The sequence below is a fragment of the Lissotriton helveticus genome, chromosome 3_1 (genome assembly GCF_964261635.1).
Source record: "Lissotriton helveticus chromosome 3_1, aLisHel1.1, whole genome shotgun sequence".
Lineage (NCBI taxonomy): Eukaryota > Metazoa > Chordata > Amphibia > Caudata > Salamandridae > Lissotriton > Lissotriton helveticus.
The window spans coordinates 687,152,140-687,174,013 of NC_136061.1; the positions used below are offsets into that span (position 1 = coordinate 687,152,140).

The 21,874-nt window shown below is 46.4% G+C and overlaps 1 protein-coding gene across 2 annotated transcripts in view; it reads right to left on the minus strand.

Annotated features, from left to right (window-relative positions):
• VPS13C (vacuolar protein sorting 13 homolog C) overlaps positions 1-21,874 on the minus strand; it is a 2,773,485-nt gene that overhangs the window by 419,525 nt on the left and 2,332,086 nt on the right. For both annotated transcript variants that reach the window (XM_078680824.1, XM_078680823.1), the window contains exon 76: positions 19,163-19,326. In XM_078680824.1, coding sequence (XP_078536950.1) covers positions 19,163-19,326 — 164 coding nt within the window. The remainder of the gene's footprint in view (positions 1-19,162; positions 19,327-21,874) is intronic.

Sequence of the window (21,874 nt, forward strand, 5' to 3'; positions counted from 1 at the left end):
TGTTTGGCATACACTTAATTGTTCAGACAGGCCATACGCCTCCCTTATGGCATAAACAGAAGAAGGGTGAAAACCCCAAGCTTTTGAGGTGGGCCATTTCCCTACAGGGGATGGACTTTTCAGTGGAACACAGACCTGGGGGTAACCATGCCAACACACATGGGATATACAGATATTTCCACGTAGAAAATGAAGACTCAATTGGGCAATGTTAGTCTCATGACCTTAGGTTTGGGAGAGGGTGTAAGAAAGTATGATCTGCTTTGATAGTTACCCCCACTTTTTGCCTGGTGACAGTGTGTTTTTGACTGTAGTCTGCTGGGATCCTACTAATCAGGACCCCAGCAACTGTGCTCTCTCCCCTATATTGGCTCTGGTAAGTTATTTGGTACATCCACAATTGGCTACTGGTATACCTTTGTAAGTTCATAGTATATGGTACAGAGGTACCAAGGGCATAGGTACACCAGGGGTCTCCCATGGGCTGCAGCATGTGTTGTTCTACCCATGGGAGGACACTTAAACTCTGACTACATGCCTGTTATTGCAGCCTGTGTGAGAAGCTGCATGCATCCCTCACAACAGATTTAAGTTTTCGAATATCTGAGTCACTGCCCTTACATCCTATAAGTCACCGCTATGGTAGGCTCTACATTCCTGAGGGTAGGGTGCTTGGTTATACATGTGAAGATGCCTCTACAAGAGCAGGACACTCCTACAACCCCCAGAGTCAATTCTCCAGGCTTTGTAAGTGCTGTCAGCCATTTTAAGTCATATAGTGGACATCAGTCCTTACAAGATGTCTAACTACACAACGGCTGCAACAAAACTGACCATGTTTGGTATCAAATATGTTGGTATAATCCCCAAACATGGATTCCGGTGCTGGAAGTATGATCCTATGTACTCGGGGGCTCCCTAGTGGGGCCCTCTATACTCCAGACAAAAGCCTTTCAGGGTCTGCCAGCAAGTTAGTGCTGCTGCCAACCACAGTCACAATTCTGCCCTCCTATTGCTGAGCTGAGCTCGAGCAGGGGAAGGTAGAGCAATAGGTTTCCTGTCACAGGGAGGTGTGACCACTTCCCAGAAAAGACACTGTGTATTGGGCTGGGATGGTGGTGCTTTCAGCACCACCAGACTGCATTGAAGGGCACATTTGGTGCACTCCTTGCATACTGTGGTTTGAGCCAGTTCAGGAAACCTTGGTTCCCGCTCTTGCACGAAACTGGACAAAGGACAGGGGAGTATCCTTCCTATGGGAGGGCCCCGATTAGTTCCTACCCTTTCCCAAGGGTACTTAAGTGTTCCCCTGTGGATGGGTCCTCAGATTTGTCATGGAAAAAAGGCTCACCTATGAAACTAAGACACTCTTTGACCATCTGGACACTTGGACTTCAACTGCATCAAGGAAGACTCCTGCTGCTCCTGGTCTCACCATTCTTCAGGTCTTCTTCATCATCTGTGTCTGTGCTTCATCCAGGTTCTCCAGAAGGCCTGTGGACATCAAGGACATCCAAAGTAATCTCCCTTGGAGTGAAGGAGTCACTCCCCTGTATCTGCAGGCACAGCAACAAAGCTGACCGGTCTGCTACTCCTTTCGTCCTATGGACTTCTCCAGGCACAGCAACACGGGTGATGGTTTTGCAGCTCCCTAGAGGACTGAACTGTCTTCTCTGCAATTTTGAGGACAGTATCCCTTTCCGAAGCCGCAGGGGCCAAACCCAGGTGCACCGCATCGACTTACCATTGCCAAGGCTTGTTGACTCTGCACTCCAGAAAGCTTTGGGCTACAAGAAGCTCCAGCCTCCAGCACCTCATCCCTCGCAGATCAGTGCTCTCACTGTATCCTTTGCACCATGGGCCACCATCTTTCATGAGCTGCCTGAGGTCCTCGCGCAACTCCTGTGCCTTTGTGAGTCCTTTGCTTCAGTGGGCTCCCATCCTTGCTCAGGGCCTGTTCTGACTCTCCTGCACTTGGTGAGTCCCTTGCTGCTCCCAACGTCTGTATGTTTTTGCTTTCTATGCCATTTGCGGCTGCCAAGGCTTGTTCTTGCTCACGATGGAAACGGACATCAACATGTGCACAGGTCCTGGTCTTCCTAAGCGCCGCCCGGTCCTCACAGCTGCAGAAATAAGTCATCATTATTTAATTTAAGTTGTTAAAACAGCCTCATCCTTGTGTGTTCCTTCCAAATGGTAGTCTGAGCTTCTGGATCCTCTTTGTCCTTTTTCAACATTTGCCATACCCTCTTGTCAGGACGGCAAGGACGCTGTCCCTTCCTCGTACACCACCACTCGGTCAGCGTTTACTAAAGTGACTCTATCCAGATTTCCCTATATCTTTCATTCTGCTGCTCTGCCCTGGTGTAGGAGAAGGGCCACTGGGGGGAATCTTCATTTGTTCTGAAGGTGAGAGCATATACTTTCACGTGTGTGCTATAACTTTTTTATCATTAAGAGTTTTGTAAGCTGTTGTAGATTTAGAAATTCTGTAAGGTAAATGTAACCTTGAGATGTGGCAAAATGGTTCAATGTAGTTTCAACTGAGAAACATTATGTAATGATGTTTGCTGCTCGGGTTGACAAACCTAGGTTAAAATCAATGTACATATCTACATTTTGAATACTGTGAAATAAATAGGTTGGGCTTCAAGACCATAGGCCAGTGGAAATAATACACTCTGATTCTGGAGGATGTTCATACCAGTTAGGTTTTATTTGGATGGAGCTTAAATTAATTAATATACATTGTAGGGAAGTAGGATCTGACTGGGAGCCTGCTAATAAGTACCCCAGTCACTGTGCTTACTCCCTAAATTGACCATGGTAAGTACTTTTTTGCATCCACTATTGCCTACTGTTGTACCCTTGTAAGTCCCTACTATATGGTAGTAAAGTACCCAGGGCATAGGTACACTAGGGGTCTCCCATGGGCTGCAGCATGTATTGTGCCACCCATGGGACTCCACTTAAACTCTGACTACAATCCTGCCATTACAGCCTATGTGAGTTGGTGCTCGCATCTCTCACAACATATAGGCTTCCTTATATCTGAGGTCCCTGCACTTAAAACCATTAAGTAATACATTTGGCAGCCTCTTCAGTCCTGAGGGCAGGATGCTTGGTTATAAATGTGAAGGTGTTTCTGCATGAGCAGGACACCCTTACAAACTCCTGAGTCGATTCTCCAGGCTTTGGCTTTGTAAGTGCGGTCAGCCATTTAAATACATTTAGAGGGCTTTAGTCATTACGAGATCTCTAACTATATAGTGGCTGTGCCAAACCCGGTCATGTTTGTTATCAAATATGTTGGAATCATACCCCAACACCGATTCCAGTGTTAGAAGTATTATCCCATGTACTGGGAGGGCTCCTTTGGGGTGTCCCCCTGTACTCCCTGTAACAGCCTTTCGGGGTCTGCTTGCAAGCTAGTGCTGCTGCCAACCACAGACACGATTCTGCCCTCCAGCTGCTGAGCTAAACTCAAGTAGGGGAAGGTAGAACAATAGGTTTCCTGTCACAGGAAAGTGTGGACTAGAGTGGGGTAGCTTGCCAGTGCCACCAGACTTTTTTGAAGGGCACATGTGGTGCCCTCCTTAGTTACTCCTCTTCAGGAGGCCCTTGACTCCTGCTCTGGTGCGAAAATGGGCAAAGGACATGGGAATATCCTTCCCTCTGTCCAGCCCCTCCTCTGGGATGGACCCCTGAGTTGTTCCAACCCTTTCCTTAGGATATTTAAGGGCTTACCTATGGGTAGTTCCTCAGATTCGTTGTGGAGCACAAGTTACTACTTGTGTAACAATATATCTGTAAGAGACATTAGTTAGTGATAGAATCCTTACCTTAGAATAGATTCTTTACCGTAGAATATCCCCAGGCGTCAGACTGGATCCGGAAAGTTTTGCTAGCACTACCTCGGCGCGTCAGTAGGTGGCGTTGTGTGGACCGCGTCTGTCGCTGGTGTCGTAAGCGCTGAGATGACGTCATGGAGACTACTTAGGCACCACCCATGTGTGCTGACGTCAGTTCTGTACACGACTTTCCGCGCCAGGAACGCAGAGCCATGCAAGAAACTGACCTCTGGTGCCAAGAAACTAGGGTCCTAAAAAGGGATGTCCTTAACCCTGGAAATCAGGTCCCAGAACGGGGAGGATGGGTGTGGCGGTAAGGAATCTATCACTAACTAATGTCTCTTACAGATATATCGTTACACAAGTAGTAACTTGTGCATCTGAAAGAGACACGTTAGTGATAGATTCTTACCTTAGAATAGATACCCCAGCAATACCAAACCCGGTGGTGGGTCTGCAAACAAGATTACACCAGCAAAGTCATGGAGAACTGAACGGCCAAAGAAGCCGTCTCTCTGGACTTGACTGTCAAGGCAGTAATGCTTAGTAAACGTGTGCAGAGAGGCCCACCTAGCTGCCTGACATATGTCCTGAAAGGGAACGCCGCATCCCAAGGCAGTGGTTGCTGCTATTGCCCTGGTAGAATGGGCATGCAGCCCCACAGGAGGCACCTTCTTAGCCAGTGAGTAACAGGCCTTGATACAGAGAACGACCCACCAAGAGATGGTCCGTTTGTGCACGGCCCAACCTTTTTTGGCGCCCACGTAGCCAACAAAGAGCTCGTCATCCACCTGGAACTGTTGTGTGCGCTTCAGATATAAGGAGATCGCACGTTTTGGGTCCAGACGGTGGAGCCTCTCTTCCTCTTTTGAAGGATGCAGAGGCGGAAAGAAGGTGGGCAAATTGATGGTCTGCCCGATATGAAAGGGCGTGACAACCTTTGGCAAGACAGGACGGGTCCTTAAAACCACCTTGCCCAGATGAACAGCAAGGAAAGGAGGTTTGGAAGAAAGAGCCTGGAGCTCACTCACTCTTCTGGTAGAGGTGATAGCTACCAGGAAAGCCGTCTTGAGAGTAAGAAGATGCAAAGGACAGTTGTGAAGGGGCTCGAAGGGAGCGCAAACAGATATGTCAAGACAAGGTTTAAGTCCCATTGAGGCATGATGAACGGCACGGGAGGAAATGTGTGCGTAATGCCTTTCAGAAAATGGTTAACAACAGGGGACTTAAAAAGAGAAGGCTGGTCTGGAAGCCGTAGAAAGGCGGAGATAGCCGAAAGATAACCTTTGATAATGCCCAGAGCAGAGCCTTGCTGGGCCAAAGATAGAAGGAACAGAAGGACTTCGGAAAGGGGGGCGGAAAGGGGATCCACAGACTTAGCTGTGCACCATGCCACAAACCTGTTCCACCTGCAAACGTATACAGTTTTAGTGGAGGGCAGCCTGGCCGCCAGAATGACATCACAGACTGCAGAAGGAAGATCGAAAGCCATCAACTGTCGCCGCTCAATCTCCATGCATGGAGGTGGAGGCTGGACATGTTCGGGTGGAGGACCGTCCCCTGCTGGTGCGACAGAAAATCCTCCCGAAGAGGGAGTCGGATCGGGGGATCGATCGCCATGTTGAGTAGCTCGGGATACCAGAATCTTCGTGCCCAATCCGGAGCCACCAGAATGACTTGGGCCCAGTCGCGCCAAATCTTCTTCAGCACTCGGGGCAGAAGTGGTATAGGTGGAAAGACGTACAGTAGACTGCAACTCCACTCGCGACGAAAAGCGTGGCCTAGCGAGTCCCGCCTTGGGAATTCCAACGCGCAGAACTGATGACATTGCATACTCTCTTCGGTGGCGAATAGATCTAACCAAGGCTGTCCCCACTGCTGAAAGAGACCTTGCGCCACGTCCGAGTGCTGACGCCATTCGTGATCCATCAAGCACCGGCGGCTGAGTTCGTCCGCCCTGGCGTTCAGCGAACCTGACAGGTGTTGAACCACTAGGGTAATGCCCTGGTCTTCCAGCCACTGCCAGAGGCGCAGAGCCTCCTGACAAAGGATCCACAACCCCATCCCGCCCTGTTTGTTGCAGTACCACATGGCGGTAGTGTTGTCCGTGAACACCTGCACTACACTTCCCCGGACAGAGGGAAGGAATGCTTGCAGTGCAAGTCGGATCGCCCGCAGCTCCAGAATGTTGATATGGAGCCGGGACTCCGCCGGAGACCAGAGGCCTCTGATCTCCGCCTCTTCCATGTGGCCCCCCCATCCCAGGAAGGACGCATCCGTCACTACTATGTGCTCCGGTTGGGGTAGGCAGAGGGATCTGCCGCTGACCCAATCGCGGTTCGTGAGCCACCACTGCAATTGTCTAGTTGTGCCCTCAGAGACCTGAAAAGATTGCCCTGATGCTGGGCCCACTGAAACTTCAGGTCCCACTGCAGAGCCCGCATCCGCCACCTGACGTGAGGCACCAGAATGATGCAGGAGGCCATCAGCCCCAGAAGCCGCAGCGTCAACCTGACCGAGACTTGATATAAAGGCTGAAAGATCGGAATCAGAGCCTGAATATCCCGAACCCACTGTTCGGGAGGATAAACCCAAAACTGCGCCGGATCCAGAACCGCTCCGATGAAGAGGAGCTTCTGAGCGGGGCACAGGTGCGACTTCGGCACATTGATGGAGAACCCCAGCAGGTGCAGGAGGTCGGCTGTAGTCTGGAGGTGGCCGACGACTGTCTGGGGCGAGCCCGCCTTCAATAACCAGTCGTCAAGATAGGGGAAGACTGGAACCCCTGATCTGCGTAGTTGAGCTACGATGACCGCCATCACTTTCATGAACACCCGAGGGGCGCTGGTAAGGCCAAAGGGGAGCACGGTAAACTGAAAGTGCTTGTGGCCTACCGTGAACCGCAGGTAACGCCGGTGGGCCGGCAGGACGGGGATATGGAAATAAGCATCCTGCAAGTCCAACGCTACCATCCAGTCTCCAGGGTCTAGGGCAGCTAAGACCTGAGCTAAAGTCAGCATCTTGAACTTCTCTTTCCAGGAGAAGCCGTTGACGCTCCGGAGGTGCAAGATAGGGCATAGGCCTCCTTTGCCCTTTTCGGGTACAAGAAAGTAGCGGGAGTAGCAACCAAGTCCTACTTCTGGCCCTGGAACACGCTCTATGGCCCCCTTGGCCAAGAGGGCCATAACTTTCTCCTGCAGAAGTTGCAAGTGATCCCCCGACATGGGGGGCCACTGCGGTGGCATGGCTGGACGGGTCGCCTCGAAGGGGAGGGACTAGCCCCTTCGGGCGATTTACAGCACGCACCTGTCCGACATGATGGTACGCCAGTGGAGGAGGTGATGGCGGACCATGCCCCCCACTGGCGTCGTATGGGCCTCAAAGCTCGGACTAGGAAGGCTTTGAGGCAGATGCTGCGGGAGCGGGTGTGGACTGACCTGGCCATTGTCCCCCGGCATCGCCACGGCGGTTACCACATCCGCGACCGCGTTGAGGTTGGTTCTGCGGCCTGTGGCTGGCTGGACGTGTGGGGGCGTCCCTCCCGTGGCCACGAAAGGGGTGAAAAGCAGACGTTTGATGACGCTGGCCCGACAGGCCCAAGGACTTGGCCATAGCCCTGGAGTCCTTGAAACGTTCTAGTGCACTGTCTGCTTTGTTGCTGAAATGGCGACGGCCATCAAAGGGCATGTCCATGAGAATGGCCTGGACATCCCTCGAAAAGTAGGCAGACCTCAGCCAGGAGTGATGGCGAACCACCACCGTCGTTGCAATCGCCCTACCAACGAGTCCGTGGTATCAAGTCCACACCGTATGGAATAGCGTGCTGCATCCTTCCCTTCTGCTAGGGCTTGGGTAAGCTTTGCCTGGACCTCCACCGGGCACTGCGGCAGCATCTACACAACCGTATCCCACAGAAAGTGGGTATAACGGCCCAAAAGGCAGACGGCAGCCCCAAACTCAATGAGGACAACTGTTTCTTCCCAAAGGGATCGTACCTTTTGTATTCCCGATCCGGAGGAGCGGTCGGAAATGCGGTATGGGATGTAGAGGCCTGGATCACCAGACTCTCGGGGTGGGGTGGGTGGACAGAAAGCAGGGGTCGCCCGTAGCCGGACGGTGGCGTCGGGCCACGTTCCGATCTACAGGTAGGCCTGTGGAGGGCTTGGACCAAGTTCCCAACAGAACGTCAGTGAGGGCTTCATTGAACAGCAGTAGAGGCTCCGAGGAGCTTGCCTGCGGTTTAAGCACCTCAGTGAGGAGATTAGTCCTCACGGCCGCGACAGGGAGCTCAAGAGCCAAGGCCTTGGCTGCTCTGGTCAACATCACGCTGTAAGCAGCACCCTCCTCCGAAGCCACGGAGGGAGGAGAGATGAATCAGGCGAAGTGTCTAGATCACTGGCCTTCCTCGCTCATCTGCCCAGTCCCGGCTCAACTGGCACTGCTGTGCCAGAGGGTCCTCAGACCCCTCCCAGTTATCCCCTTCATCCGTGTCCTGAAATTCAGGCAAAAATGACATAGCCGGGTCATAGGTGAATTGCTCACCCATCGACGTCGGAGACGGCGCCGAGCGGCGCCGCACGGGCGTCGGACCCTGAATGGGGCTCAACCCGTGGGGGTAGTCGCCAGCGGAGGGGTCGTGAGGTCGACTTGTGACAGCCTGGATCCAGGCCTGGATCCTGTGGGGCCCTGCGGCGTCGGGACCGAAGTCGACGACGGCGCCAGGGCCGAAGCACCCGACGGCACTGGGGCCAGAGCCTCCAGCCCGCAAGGGCCCCCAGTCGGGATTGCGGGGCCCGAAGGCGACCCGGTAACCCTTGACGCAGGGAAGTGAGTCCTCATGGCAATGAGGAAATCACGAATCTCTTCTGGAGTAGCTCGCAGGCCAGGGACCGGAGGGTATGGGCCTGGAGGCGGAGCCCGTGGCTCCACCGGAGCCGCGCAGGCGGTGTCGCCCGAGCCCTAAGCCGCGTCTAGCGAGCGTCGAGGGAGGTCCGAAGAGCGATGTAGTGTCTTGGACTTTTTCTTAGAGTGCCTCGACTTACTGGAGGACTTGGAGCCTGACGAGTGATGGCGATGACTCGACGAGCGATGACTGCGGATCCGCGACCGGTCCCTCGACCTCCTCCTCGACTGGGACCTCGAACGGCGCAGAGCCGACTGCCGGTTCTGGAGCAGCTTGCGGGACCGCTCCTGCCTAGCCTTCGAGGTCAAGGCACGGCAGTCGGGGCACGACTTGTCGTCGTGGTTGGCCCTGAGGCAGTAAAGGCACCGACGGTGGGGGTCAGTCACCGACATCATGCGGTGACAGGCCTCACAGAGTTTGAAGCCAGGCATCCCTATCGGCACCAGGAGTCGATGTCGACTCGAAAAATATGATCAAAAGAGATCAAAAAGTTGGTCAAAAAGTGACCCCCTGTGACCTGGGAAACAGGTGGTTTTTCGCAAAGAGCTGGAAACCCATTTGTTTCCCAAAGGACAGGTTTAGAGAGGATGCGGGTGTGGGAGGCTATGATGGCGTAGGAGACTGGGGGCCTACACTTTAGCGCGGGGACACACTGGTCAGTGTTACCAGGCGCTTTACAAGCTTAGTTTACTTACTTACTACCAAAGTACTGCTCTTCCTGGATATGCGCTTGCTGGCACGGAAAAAAGAAGAACTGATGTCAGAGCGTGAGGGCGGCGTCTAAGTTCTCCGACAAGGTCATTCCGGCGATCACAACGCCGACGACGGACGCAGAGCCACAGACGACGCCTACCGACGCGCAAGGGTACTGCTACGCAAAACTTTCCGGATCCAGTCTGACGCCTGGGGATATTCTAAGGTAAGGAATCTAACACTAACCTGTTTCTTTCAGATATGTACTTACGTTACTTCTCCCTTTTCAAGGATGGTTCCATCTTCTGTTCCAACAAATGATGGCCATCATATGGCATATCCAACAACTGCAAACGGAAATGAACACTACTGGCACAAGAAAATATCTTTCAGTCTGAAGAGTCTAACATTTTCGACTCTCTAACTACAGGGACAGAAGACACGATTCCTGCTTTTACCTTTGATGCCACATCCTCAATCATCAAACTCTCAGAAGAGTGAAGTGAGATGCCTATTAAGGACGATCTGGAGATGCAGCGTCATACTTTTGCATTGCCACTGGTGACACCATTATATTAGACTGTGGTTTATCCCACAAACAAGCCCCCGGATCCATAAGTGTCTCCATGAATGTTAACAAACCTGATGTCTGCTTACCAGCCAAGATCTATATTAATAAATATAACTGTTATTCTATACTGTAAATTTGAATAGCAAGAACCTTCACAGCTTTCTTAATGACTCTTGAAAATTTAACCTGCTCAGCCAGAAAAAGGAACAAAAACAGGAAAACTGTGCTAAAGAGACGTGTCAAGACCATTAGTATTCCGGTACTCCATTATCAACGTTTCTCTACCAAGAGCAACATGATATCTGAATCAGATCAGAATCCGAGCCAAATGCATGGGCTCCATGACAGAAATCTTTGGGAAGTCTGGAAAAGAATGCTCTGTTAGGTATGACTCTGTATTTTTCTTAGCAGACAATAAAATTCAATCCAGACCTAGACGTTGGAGCGAGGCAGAGAAGCAGTCACTGAAACCGTTCCTTTTGGAACCACACTGGAGCAAACTTCGCTACTAGCAAGTCTTAAGTTTTAACTCAACATAAATGCTGAGTTTGGGCCCGAAGGAGCTAAGAAATTAGCATGAAGTTGAGACTGGTGACACAGCCAAAGCTACCGGTGTCACAACGGTCTCAGGCTCTGCTACAGGTGCCATAATAGACTGAATTCGTGCATCAGAGCGACGCTTACCCAAAACCTCCAGCAGAATCTGCTTGAAAGCCAGAAACCGCCGTGCAGTAGAACAAATAGTAGGAAAAGACGTTTTTTGCAAGGGCTCCGGGACTAGAAAAGTTTCATAGGAAGGGAATACTAGATTCTTACTCCCCACCTCTTCTTACCATGAGATGATCTATGGTGTTGCTTCTGCTTCTAATATTTCCTGAATGGAGAACAACTCCTAGACCAAGAGCTAGAATGAGCTCTCTCTTGAATAGGAACAATATTAGTCCTTTATAATTCACCACCAGTTTGGCTTCCGTCACACTAATTGCTTTCAGGTACACTGCACGAGCTAGAAGGAGGGTTGGGGAATGACCCTCACCACAAAGACGGTGTTGTGCAGATCGGTAACTGGCGTGAGTCAACAGTACTTGCAGCAGGCTTAAAGCCCTAAGACTTTGCAGGAGATATTGCCCCAAAATAGAAAAAACAACTCGACAAACATTGAAAGAAGATCAAGAACACCTCAAAGGCTCCAGAACATGTGTCAACAAAGGTGTGGGGGAAAATGAACTGGGCTGCCAACTGCAGGGTCTGATTTATATATTTGTGGGACATTGTTTCCATGTGGCTTCAGCTGTAATGTTTGAGGGGTGAACCGGCCTTGGTTTTGTGTATATATGGCAGTGGGAGCTTCTCTTATAGGACACAGGGGCCAAGCCCTCCAATTTCCAGCAGGTAAAAATGCTTTGCCTCGGTCTTAAAAGCAATGCTAAAAGTATCTGGCTGCGTGCTCCTCGTAATGAGCATTGTCTTAAATTTAGGGTCTGAATGGCTGCCCACTGAAAATGTCTGGACAGTGACTTATCTTCTCACTGCTCGGGGATATAATAAGAGAGGGGCTGCAGCACAAGACAAGACCGGTGCAGAAGGAATTTGGTGTCAAAGGGTGATGTACACTGAAGCCCTGCGTGATGCCATCATCCCCTCAAGTTATTTTTCTCCCTTTCAGCAGCCGTCCGCCTTCAGTGTTTACTTGAAGACAGTGCCAGCCTGGGGAGTTCCAATGCCAGTGTACTGATGGAGCCGATGGATGTGGGTGAGTCAAAACAGCTTTAACTTAATTTAAACAGCACAGAAAAATTGTCCCTTATTCAGCGATTCCCATATCTTGTATTTAGGTACAATTATTATTGCCTTTTTAGGTCTCGCCTACGCAGCGCGCATGCGCTGCTTAGAAAAAAGACCTTTAGCCATCAATTCCCCTTTGCCCTAAAAACGTGCACGTGTTGCATTGCTTTCAATTGCAACGCATGCACGTTTGGCGGGAGCGATCTTTGACACCATATGTTTGTAATTAACTTGCAAACACATGGTGCCCTTGGCTTGCTTCCTCAAGGGAAACGTTTTACCAGCCTTTTTTTTTTAACTTTGAAACTGAGCGCGGCACCGCTTCACTGACAACGCGCTCGGTTTATTTATATATTTCTTAACTTTAGCACTGAGCGCAGCAGCCGCTTCAAGGACACCACGCTCAGTGATGAAACAGCCTTGTCATGTTTTCACATGAGTAAATATCCCCGGGGCTGGGCTTCAGGAGCAGGCCAAAGACACATGTGACCTAATTTTTTCACGCCAAAGGTCGAAGTGAGCAGGAAATAATGGAGGCCACACTCCACTACATTCATTTTACCTGAAAAAAGAGTTATCTACTAACTTCTATGACAATTTCCTTCAAGCAAATTTCTTTTTAATGTACAGGTGTACTTTTTTCTATTTTACACATTAAGTGTGTGCTCTCCTTCAGAACAGCCTTAATAACTGTCATATGCATTTCTAGGCTGTAATATCTTTCCCACTCTCGCTCGGCTCCAGCAGTTTTTTAGGAACTGTAGTTATTTATCTTGCAGGCAGTATTATATCTAAAATTTGCATCCACGTTCTGCCTTCATACCACATTCAGAAACCCTAATATAGTCGGGTTATTCTGTTTTTTTCGTGTGTAGTAATAAATGTCAGCAAATTTTGCTACAATGTAACCCCTACATGATATTTCGCCCTGTTTAGAACACTTCAGAGGAGTGTAGAAGTGCAACTTTGGAAACATTCCAGCAAAACAGCTTTGATAACATCCAGGTGAATGTTATTCTTTTAATAGCTCTTCCTAGCGCTCCGGTCTCCTACAGCAAAATGAAGTTTGTAATTTTTATCATACCGTTTATCAGCTCCATCACAAATTCTACTACTCTGTGTAGTTGCCAAAAACTCAAACAATCATGTGGATCTGTACTTCAGTTTATTGATGCATGGCGAACTCACAATACAGGGTAAAATGGGCTCAGAAGCAGGTCTTCAACAGAAGCCCCTTTCAATAACAAACATCAAACACACCAATACAGAAAACTACAGCATCCTATGAACTGATGATGTGAACACGCTCCATCAGTTCAGAGCAAGAGAGACAAAGTAGAGTTGCCACATATGTCCTTTTCATGGAAGAAAATGATAATAATACAAACAACAACCCAAATAAGAAAACACAAAAAATGGCAATAAAGATATATCTAAAAATTGTGTTGCAACAACATATACAGTATTATCAGCACAGAAATTTCTGCAAAATATATATAATATTACAACTGATTGTACTACTGTTATACATATTTTGTATAGAATGCTCAGTAGGGTCTAGGAAATTTGAGCAAGGTGCTTGGAGGAACTCAATTTAAGTCCTACAGAAGCTTGTTGAGAGTGTGTTCAGGGGCCACTGAAACACTGCACTACTGATGTACTGAGAAATATCTAAGCTGCAATCTGGTTAGACCAAGCTCCATCTCACTCTTGTTGGCTTTAGTGTTCTGAGACTAAAACAACTGTGTAAGTAAGTGACCACGCCTCATAAAAAGTGGGTTCCTGAAGCATGGACTGATAAAGCTGAATTGTGTTTTGAGAACAGACTTCACAGGAAGCTTTGCACTACTGGCCCAGAGTTGCTGTAACAAGAACACATACAGAGCTATAACAGTTTCACCATAAACATTATATCCAATACTATGATAAGTAATACAAGCACCATAATCTTGACACACATTACAAACATGTACTACAGTACCATCACGCTAGCTTGCCCCAAAATGCAAGAGCAATGCAGATTTACTAAAGTGTGTTGATTGAACAACACCGGACTAGAGCAAAACATATGCACAGTAGGCTTGGGCCTTCTCACAGTTGCAAATGAGGAGCCCCTCAAGCTTCACCTCATCTCAAAAACAAGAGGTGCAACTCTAGGGTGGCCATTTCGGAATCTCTGCTAGCAAGTATTTTGTACCGTTGATGTGCTTTGTTGAGTTATCATCTATGGTTTCTGCCCCCTACAGAGAGCCATCTTGTGGTAGTGGGGGTTAGAAACGTTACAAATCAACACTCCACACATACACTGGTGGACACCCAGTGATAGAACCCTACTGCAAGCTTTTTATTGCTCTCACTCAGTCCTGAATTTCTGGATTCTTCTCTAATCTGAACCTCATCTACCCGACATTCATCCACATTGTCAATAGCACCAAGGAAGCCCAGGCTAGGAGACGTTGCTCTCAGAAGAAATGTTGACACTTTCTCGGGCGTTGGATACTAAAAGGGACAATTGAGGACTGTGAGTTGGATCACTTCAGTTCAATTCTTCTTTTAGAGCCTACATTAAGACCTTTCTTTATCAGATACCTTGCCATTCCAGTAATCATGAAGGCAGTGATTCTTATATGAATTAGGCCCCTGGTGAAATTTCAATGATACTAGTGTATTTGTTTAATTCCTAACATTTTGCATTGCCCTTTTATATAAAATTCTGTGAAATTCCATAAAAATCTGTTACATTATGCAACTTATTGGTGGTCATATAAGTAAAAACCCTATTGCAAAAGCATCAGAACAACATGAACAGACAGAATGTGAGCAGCATTTGCATGTTTTGCACTTTTTATTTTAGAGAATAGTACGTCCTTGCGTCCAAGATTGACACAAAGATGCATTACACACTAAAATACAGCACAAAAATGCCCGATTTGCATTTTGCATAATTTCACTGGATTTTGGGGAAATTGCATCTCATTGTTAAGCCTGGGCAGAATATTGAGTATGCCAAAGTACGCAGAGTAATTTCAAATTACTCGACTGGGAATTACTGATAATTATGTGATTACCCCTGCTCGTGTAGTTCACCAAAACTAGAGCTGTCTGATGGCATCAGAGCATCTAGATGCCAGTGGCGGCTGGTAACATTTAAAAATGGAAGGGCGTAAAAGTTGTGTAGGAGTTTAAAGTAGCAAGCGAGCAAAGAAACTGAGCCCGAGTGACAAAAAGTGTGTTTGGGGGGAGACTATCCCCGAGAAAAGTATGAAAAAAAGAGTACCAAATAATGCATTTTAAAGCATTATTTAAATAGAATTTAGTGACAAAGCAAGGTGGTGTTTAAAGCAATTGTGGACATGTAGTCTTGACATATTTAAACATATTGACTACTGCCCCATATCCTATTGCATTAAATAAGTTCAATGGCTACTACTGTGTGCAGATTGTTTACAACTTCAGGCCCCTTAAACTGCTTGCTTGCCCAGTGTCTTGCACTGCGTGCGGAACTGACTTAGGAAGAAAATGCTTTAATCAGGATTGAAGAAGCACCCACAGCTTCAGGCTGCCGGCAGTCATATAGAAATATGTGCAGACAAGGCTTCAGATGGGATGAAAAAAGTGGGGCGTGTAGGCTCAAAAATGGTTGTGGCTTAAACATGTAACCTAAAGATTCCCATAGTGTGCATACTTGCTTTCTCGCTGCTCTTTGTGCTATTGCATCAAGATATATAACAAAACAACTGATGTACACCTAAACCCTGCCGGGACTATTGGATTTGTCAGTGGTTCTTAGCTGTTGATGGTATCCGAAGAACAATAATCATGTTATTGAAAATATTTGATAATTAAAATGTTAAAAATCTGAAATTATGAGACTGTGAAGTAAATAGTACTGAGGCCTGTGTAAGGAGTACTTGTATTCAGAGTGTCATAGTCACTCACATCTGTTATGTTCACTCTATGTTAAACATGTAGTCCCTTTTCATTTCGTCCTTCTGCATAATCTTACATCTCATCTCTTTCCACTTTAGCACCCCCTTTTCACTCTCTCCTTAATACACATTCTCACATCTCCACTTCACTTCACTTCAAACACCCAACGCACCCACTCACACATAAACACTGCAGGTTCTTTTACTTTAGCTCAATATTTTGACAACTTTCACAGACATTTGCCCTGAATCACAGTTGTAGCTGGAATACATGGCCATTGTTCTCTATGGGCTTCAGACAGGGCAAGGATTGGATGACGTGTATTCTGAACATCCTAATCCACTGGCAGGCACTGTGAGGCCTTCAGCTTCAGCACCAGAGCTCTGATTTCTGGTCCGTTATGAACACCTGGAGGCTATTTAGTTTAAAGTATGCACTATAAAATTGTGATATTGTGACGAAAAACATATACCATTCTCAATTGTGGTTGGCACCCTCATAAACAATAGAGGCAACCCAGTTGAAAGTAGGTATTATACGATAGTAATATAGTAAGTGGGCAAACTCACCTGTTTTGGGCTGCCCAGCCTGTAATAACTTAGAGGAGACAGAATATCATGTGATATTTTTCTGCCAAGGATATAAAAGTGAAAGGACCTGTTGGCTCCGCCAGCTATGTAGAAATTTGGGATCTAGACACTGTATAGAGGTTTACAGGTTATTGAAATATGACACTCACCCAACCATTGTGTTTTCTGTTTCACATTTTTTATTCGCAATGTGGTGTACTCACAGTGCCATTTTAAAGATAGGAAAACAAGCGCCTAGGCACACATAAGAGAGAGTAAAGTTTGTGTAGTCGCAATATACAGGAAACACAACAACAAGTATCATCCTGATGGAAGGAAAAGGTCTTCAGTTGACGTCAATGTGGGGTTAACTCAAGTTGAATCTTTTAATTCCTTTTCAAATGTAAAAACACGGTGGAACGAGCCAGCCGACACGTGTTTCGTCGCACAATGTGGAATTGCTCCGCGACTTCTTCAGGGCTGTAGCACGGTATATCGATCTGTATGAGCACTCAGCCGGTGATAATTCCAACCCGGCCAGGCTAATTATGGGCAGGCGAAGAATTTCAGATATGCAGCGTTGTTTACGGAGATAAATAGTGCACTGCAAATATTCAATAATGTAATTCAAAAACGGTCTTAAGTCAGTTATGTTGTACAAACTCGGGTCGTGGGCGAGTCTTCAGAAAAGAAGCGCCATGATTCGGTACGAAGTATTCAGTCTTGTCAATGTTAGTGTATGCGAAACCACGACACACCACTCTGTACCATACCCACGACCCGAGTTTGTACAACATAACTTAAGACCGTTTTTGAATTACATTATTGAATATTTGCAGTGCACTATTTATCTCCGTAAACAACGCTGCATATCTGAAATACTTCACCTGCCCATAATTAGCCCAGCCGGGTTGGAATTATCACCGGCTGAGTGCTCATACAGATCGATAGTCCATGCTACAGCCCTCAAGAAGTCGCGGAGCAATTCTCCATTGTGCGACGAAACACGTGTCGGCTGGCTCGTTCCACCGTGTTTTTACGTTTGAAAAGGAATTAAAAGATTCAACTTGATTTAACCACACATTGACGTCAACTAAAGACCTTTTCCTTCCATCTGGATGATACTTGTTGTTGTGTTTCCTGTATATTGTGACTACACAAACTTTACTCTCTCTTATGTGTGCCTAGGCGCTTGTTTTCCTGTCTGCTGTGTGTGGATTTTTCCAACACCCTAACAAGGGGTTATAGGGCTTATCCCCTTGCCTAGTTTGCACCATATCCGTTAATTTTTGTTGAACTATACTGATTTGCATACAATAAGCTGAGCGCCCATAACGAATCCCTGATTCCCAACAAAACCCCCTTTTTTTATGTATTCGCCATTTTAAAGATGACCCTTTAGCCCTGGTAATTCCTCAGTTTTATACCTCATATAATGGGTCCTGATTACTGTTTCATCTGTGACATTTGTAAATTTTAAAGATACAATTTTAGAACCTTTTTAAATTCTTAATTATAATGTTTTATACACATTGTTTTACATTCTCCTTTGTATGACTGTTTAATGATGCTAGAGAAGTGCCTTTTTGTACTGCAATAGAAATGCTGCTATGAGTCTATTGTAATGGCCCTGGTGCTGCTCAGGAGTTGCACACACACTTTACAGAGCACGGTTTTAGAACAATGTAAAAACTTTTATGCTTCTGATACAATGCGCAAGCACTTTACGGAAATTCATTTCTTATGATCTTTTTAACAATGTAAAAGTGCACATTTGCCTAAATATTTATTTTATAGAATTTTTACTTAGACTAGAGTTTTTTGGGTCCACCGCATTGGCCATCTCTTGCGTGTGTAAATGCATTTTAAAACAAGCATTGGCATAGCCAATAGGTCTTGCCTTTGGAACCTTAAAAGTATTTAGTTATGCAGTGCAATATCCTTTGTGCAACAACTTCAACTGTTGCATGGCTAAACAGCACTTACAAGGTCCCAATGGTGAGACCTATGGCTATGCCAGTGCTTGTTTAATAACGCTGCTGCAGTGCTGTTTATCTCCCCATGTGGTAGCGAAAGTGATCGGCCTTTTTTGTAATTCACAACATCTCCCCTGAATTCCATATTGTGTGTGGCTCCTCTCTCGTCTTCAAAAGACAACAGGATGTGTGCCAAGTGTCTATTTGTACCTTGAGAAGTGACTTCTGCTACACTACACATGACGTACTCCGGGTATCATTTCTCTGCAAGCATTTAGTAGCAGCTAATGCGTCATGGGCCCAAGTACAAGAAAGGAAATCGGTCCCTGGCAACTCTTAACTGTCAAAAACAGCAATAATTAGAATTTAGCGGGCCCTGAGGCCTCGAAGCCCCCGGCGTCACTGCACCTACTGCGCCAACGAAGGCTACCTGTCTACGCATTATAAAAATGGGTACCCTTGAAAAACCTTTAAAGTTCGGCATTTTGTTGATCTTGCTACAAGTGTCACTGATACTGTACTAATAAATTCCACAATCCTCCCACTCCCCCGTCGGAAAGGTAAACTGGCTCATGTTGGCTCCTAGCAATTCATGATGGATCTTTTGCCCAACCACTTAAAAATGTCCCCAGCGCACTGATAACTGGGGGAAATTCTTGCTCCAGTCTGAGACTTGGGACCTAAATTAATCAAAGAAGCTGTGGGAGGAAAACCAACGATTGATTATGCAAATTGAATGCTTTAAAACAGTACCATTTAATATATTTCTTGGTACAATATAGAAATGAGGTTGTGTTTTTACCATGTCAACAAAGTAGCACATTTTCATTAGGAGACCTTTAAATATTTAGCATGTAACATGTTCAAAGTGTGGAAATACATACCCGCAAAAAACCCTTTCCTCCTTTTGCCAGGCTGTCGCCAAAGTCCTTCGGCTGCCGACCCATTTCTTCTCTGCGTTTTTGCTGGTACTCTTTATCCATTGTCATCGCAGCCAATCCTTTTCCAACAGAACCAGTGATGCGGGACACGACGCCTGCTGCACCCCCTGTATATCAGATAGAACACGTCAAGCATTTGCTCTAGTCATTATGAACAAGCAATGCTACTATCCTCTTCCCTTGGACAGAAAATCAAATTTAGAAATATAAATGTAATATAAATGTCAGATCTCCATTAAATCTTGATATAGAGCAATTAGTTGCATCTTGCCGTAATATATCAGATTAATCTATGTTTGTTGTTTTATTGAATATGTGAGTGAGATTCAAGGAATTCTATGCAACCAGAGAGATTCATAGTTCTGGCAATCTTTTGCAGCCCTGGAATATTTGACAGTGATTCTAGCAAATTCAAGCGTTGTAGCTGTCGGAAAGGAACTATCGAGGACGGGCTTTGTAAATTACATTTACTTCCCACCCTATGCATGTAGATGCACTTAGAGCAAGTTTCTGGAGTAAATGGCACCAGTCGCCCCATTTTGACAGAACGTGTTAAGGGAAGGATTTAGGAAAGATGTTTCCTAAAAAACTCCGATAGGTTTCAATACTTTCCTAACCCTACAATCCACAGTTTGCTATAGATAGACGCTTCTGGCTTTCTGTTTTTTACTTTAAATACACATACTTTGTGTCGTGAGATAACGGAGGCGTTTCCTTTACAAACTATTATCTGTCAGGCCAGGCAGAAGCTTTTATTCTGTAAAGAAATTATATGTTATCTTCCCACACAAATAGTCATTAATAAGAAATAAGGTTCGCAGAAAAAAATCATAAGTCTCTATTACAAGCATTTTGTGTTGTTGCAAAACGTGAATGGGCGGATGGATGGAGACTGTGATAGTACCTGAAAGGTTTATACCTCAAGAAAGGTGTTGGTGACCTATTTTAAATGTATATCGTTAGTCTGGTGGATTTACAAATATATGTCTTCAACAACATAGGTTTTATAGGGCCCAAGAATCACCAAGGGAAGATTGGTTCTATTGATGGAAACCATTATTTTAATTATTCCAAATGATTAGAACCACGCTTCACGTAGAGTACTCGAGCAAAGTGGCAAATGCTATGATGGGGACTTGGTTGGAGGTATTTTGTTTTATTTAGAAATGTAGCACCATCTTTATAAATAATAACCTACATATTAAAAGGCATTATCCCATTACACACTACTAAATGTCAGGAAAAAAACCTGAGAAGCGAATTTGTATAAGTCATCAAGACTTCATCATTTATCCATTCACATTAGCCAATAATGCCCCACTTTATTTTTGCGTGCAAAATTCATTCACCTGAATCTGAAACCTTAGTCATTTCACTATCAGCCTATCAGCATACCCCCAGCCTGACTAATCTTTTTCAACTGGTTCTGATGCTTATAAAATATACATATTTATGTTGCATGATGGAGTGATTGGAATATCCCCTGCATGGTGTACAACTGTGTTCCCTGCCCAGAGTGCTCAAATGTGTACTGTTTTTCTAATTATTTGGTCCCAGCCTCATGCCAATCTGGCATGTGTGCCAATACCTAGGCCTGCCACTTGACGTGCGTGAAGGTCCGGGCCTCTCGCACTCTCTTTAATGACAGCAGAGTACCATTCCTTTCATGGGTACCCAAATGTTCAGCAATGATGGCAGCTTAGTGGGTTGCAGTGATCATATAGTCATGGCCAGACCTTTTCTATTTGCCTTTCAGGAGTGGTGGGCTACTCATCCACAATGTGTAGAGTTACACTCTGACAAGGTAATCCCAGATATTTTTTCCTAATATCCCAACAAATATGTGCAGGAGCACAGCTGGAGAAACGTTCCCAGATCCAGTCTGGCACGTGGGGGGTATTTTGGGGAGTATTCTTTGGGTGAGTAATCAGTGGTTCGATGTATCGATCAGCTAGGTCATTTTGCTGGAAAGAACTGCTGATTAGTCTTTCCGAAGTACAGCCATTTAGTGTAGGATAGGACTGAAGTCCGTTCACCGTGTGAAGGGCCCTTTAGACAAGAGCAGCCTTTTATCTCTGGACCTGATCACTCTCAGTGTAGCTGTTGATGGCCAGGTGGGAAATGCTCAGAACTCTTTGTGCCTCTGTTAGGAGTACTTTAGTCTGGAGACGATCTTGCAGAGAGGAGCATCACTCAAAGGCTGAGTCTGGAAGTCAGCTTGAGAGGCACATAAGACTGGGGAACCAACTCAAACAAGCTCTGAAAGTGGAGACCGAGAATACACATCTCCATTTTGCAGTAGTTGTATCAAAGGGAGAGCTGTTCCAGTTCCAAGTTCTCTCCCACCAAGAAGGGTGGGCTCCACAGAGTAACCTGAAAAGTACTGCACAACTTGGTCTGATGTCTGCAAGACAGACAATGTCCCATAGCTGAAGGGACATCACTTGCAGTATGATCTGAAGGAAAAACATTCTCCCATGCCTGGGATGCATGGAGGTGAGGGAATGAGAGAGGCAACCTCACGAGAAGCTGATTGCTAGTATGTACAAAAGTGGCTGATTTTGGAGATGAGGGTCCGTCCACCAGAGACTCACACGAACTTGACTGGTGCACTCCAGTCTCGGAGGTGAAGTGCAGATCTCCTTGACTGCCGAA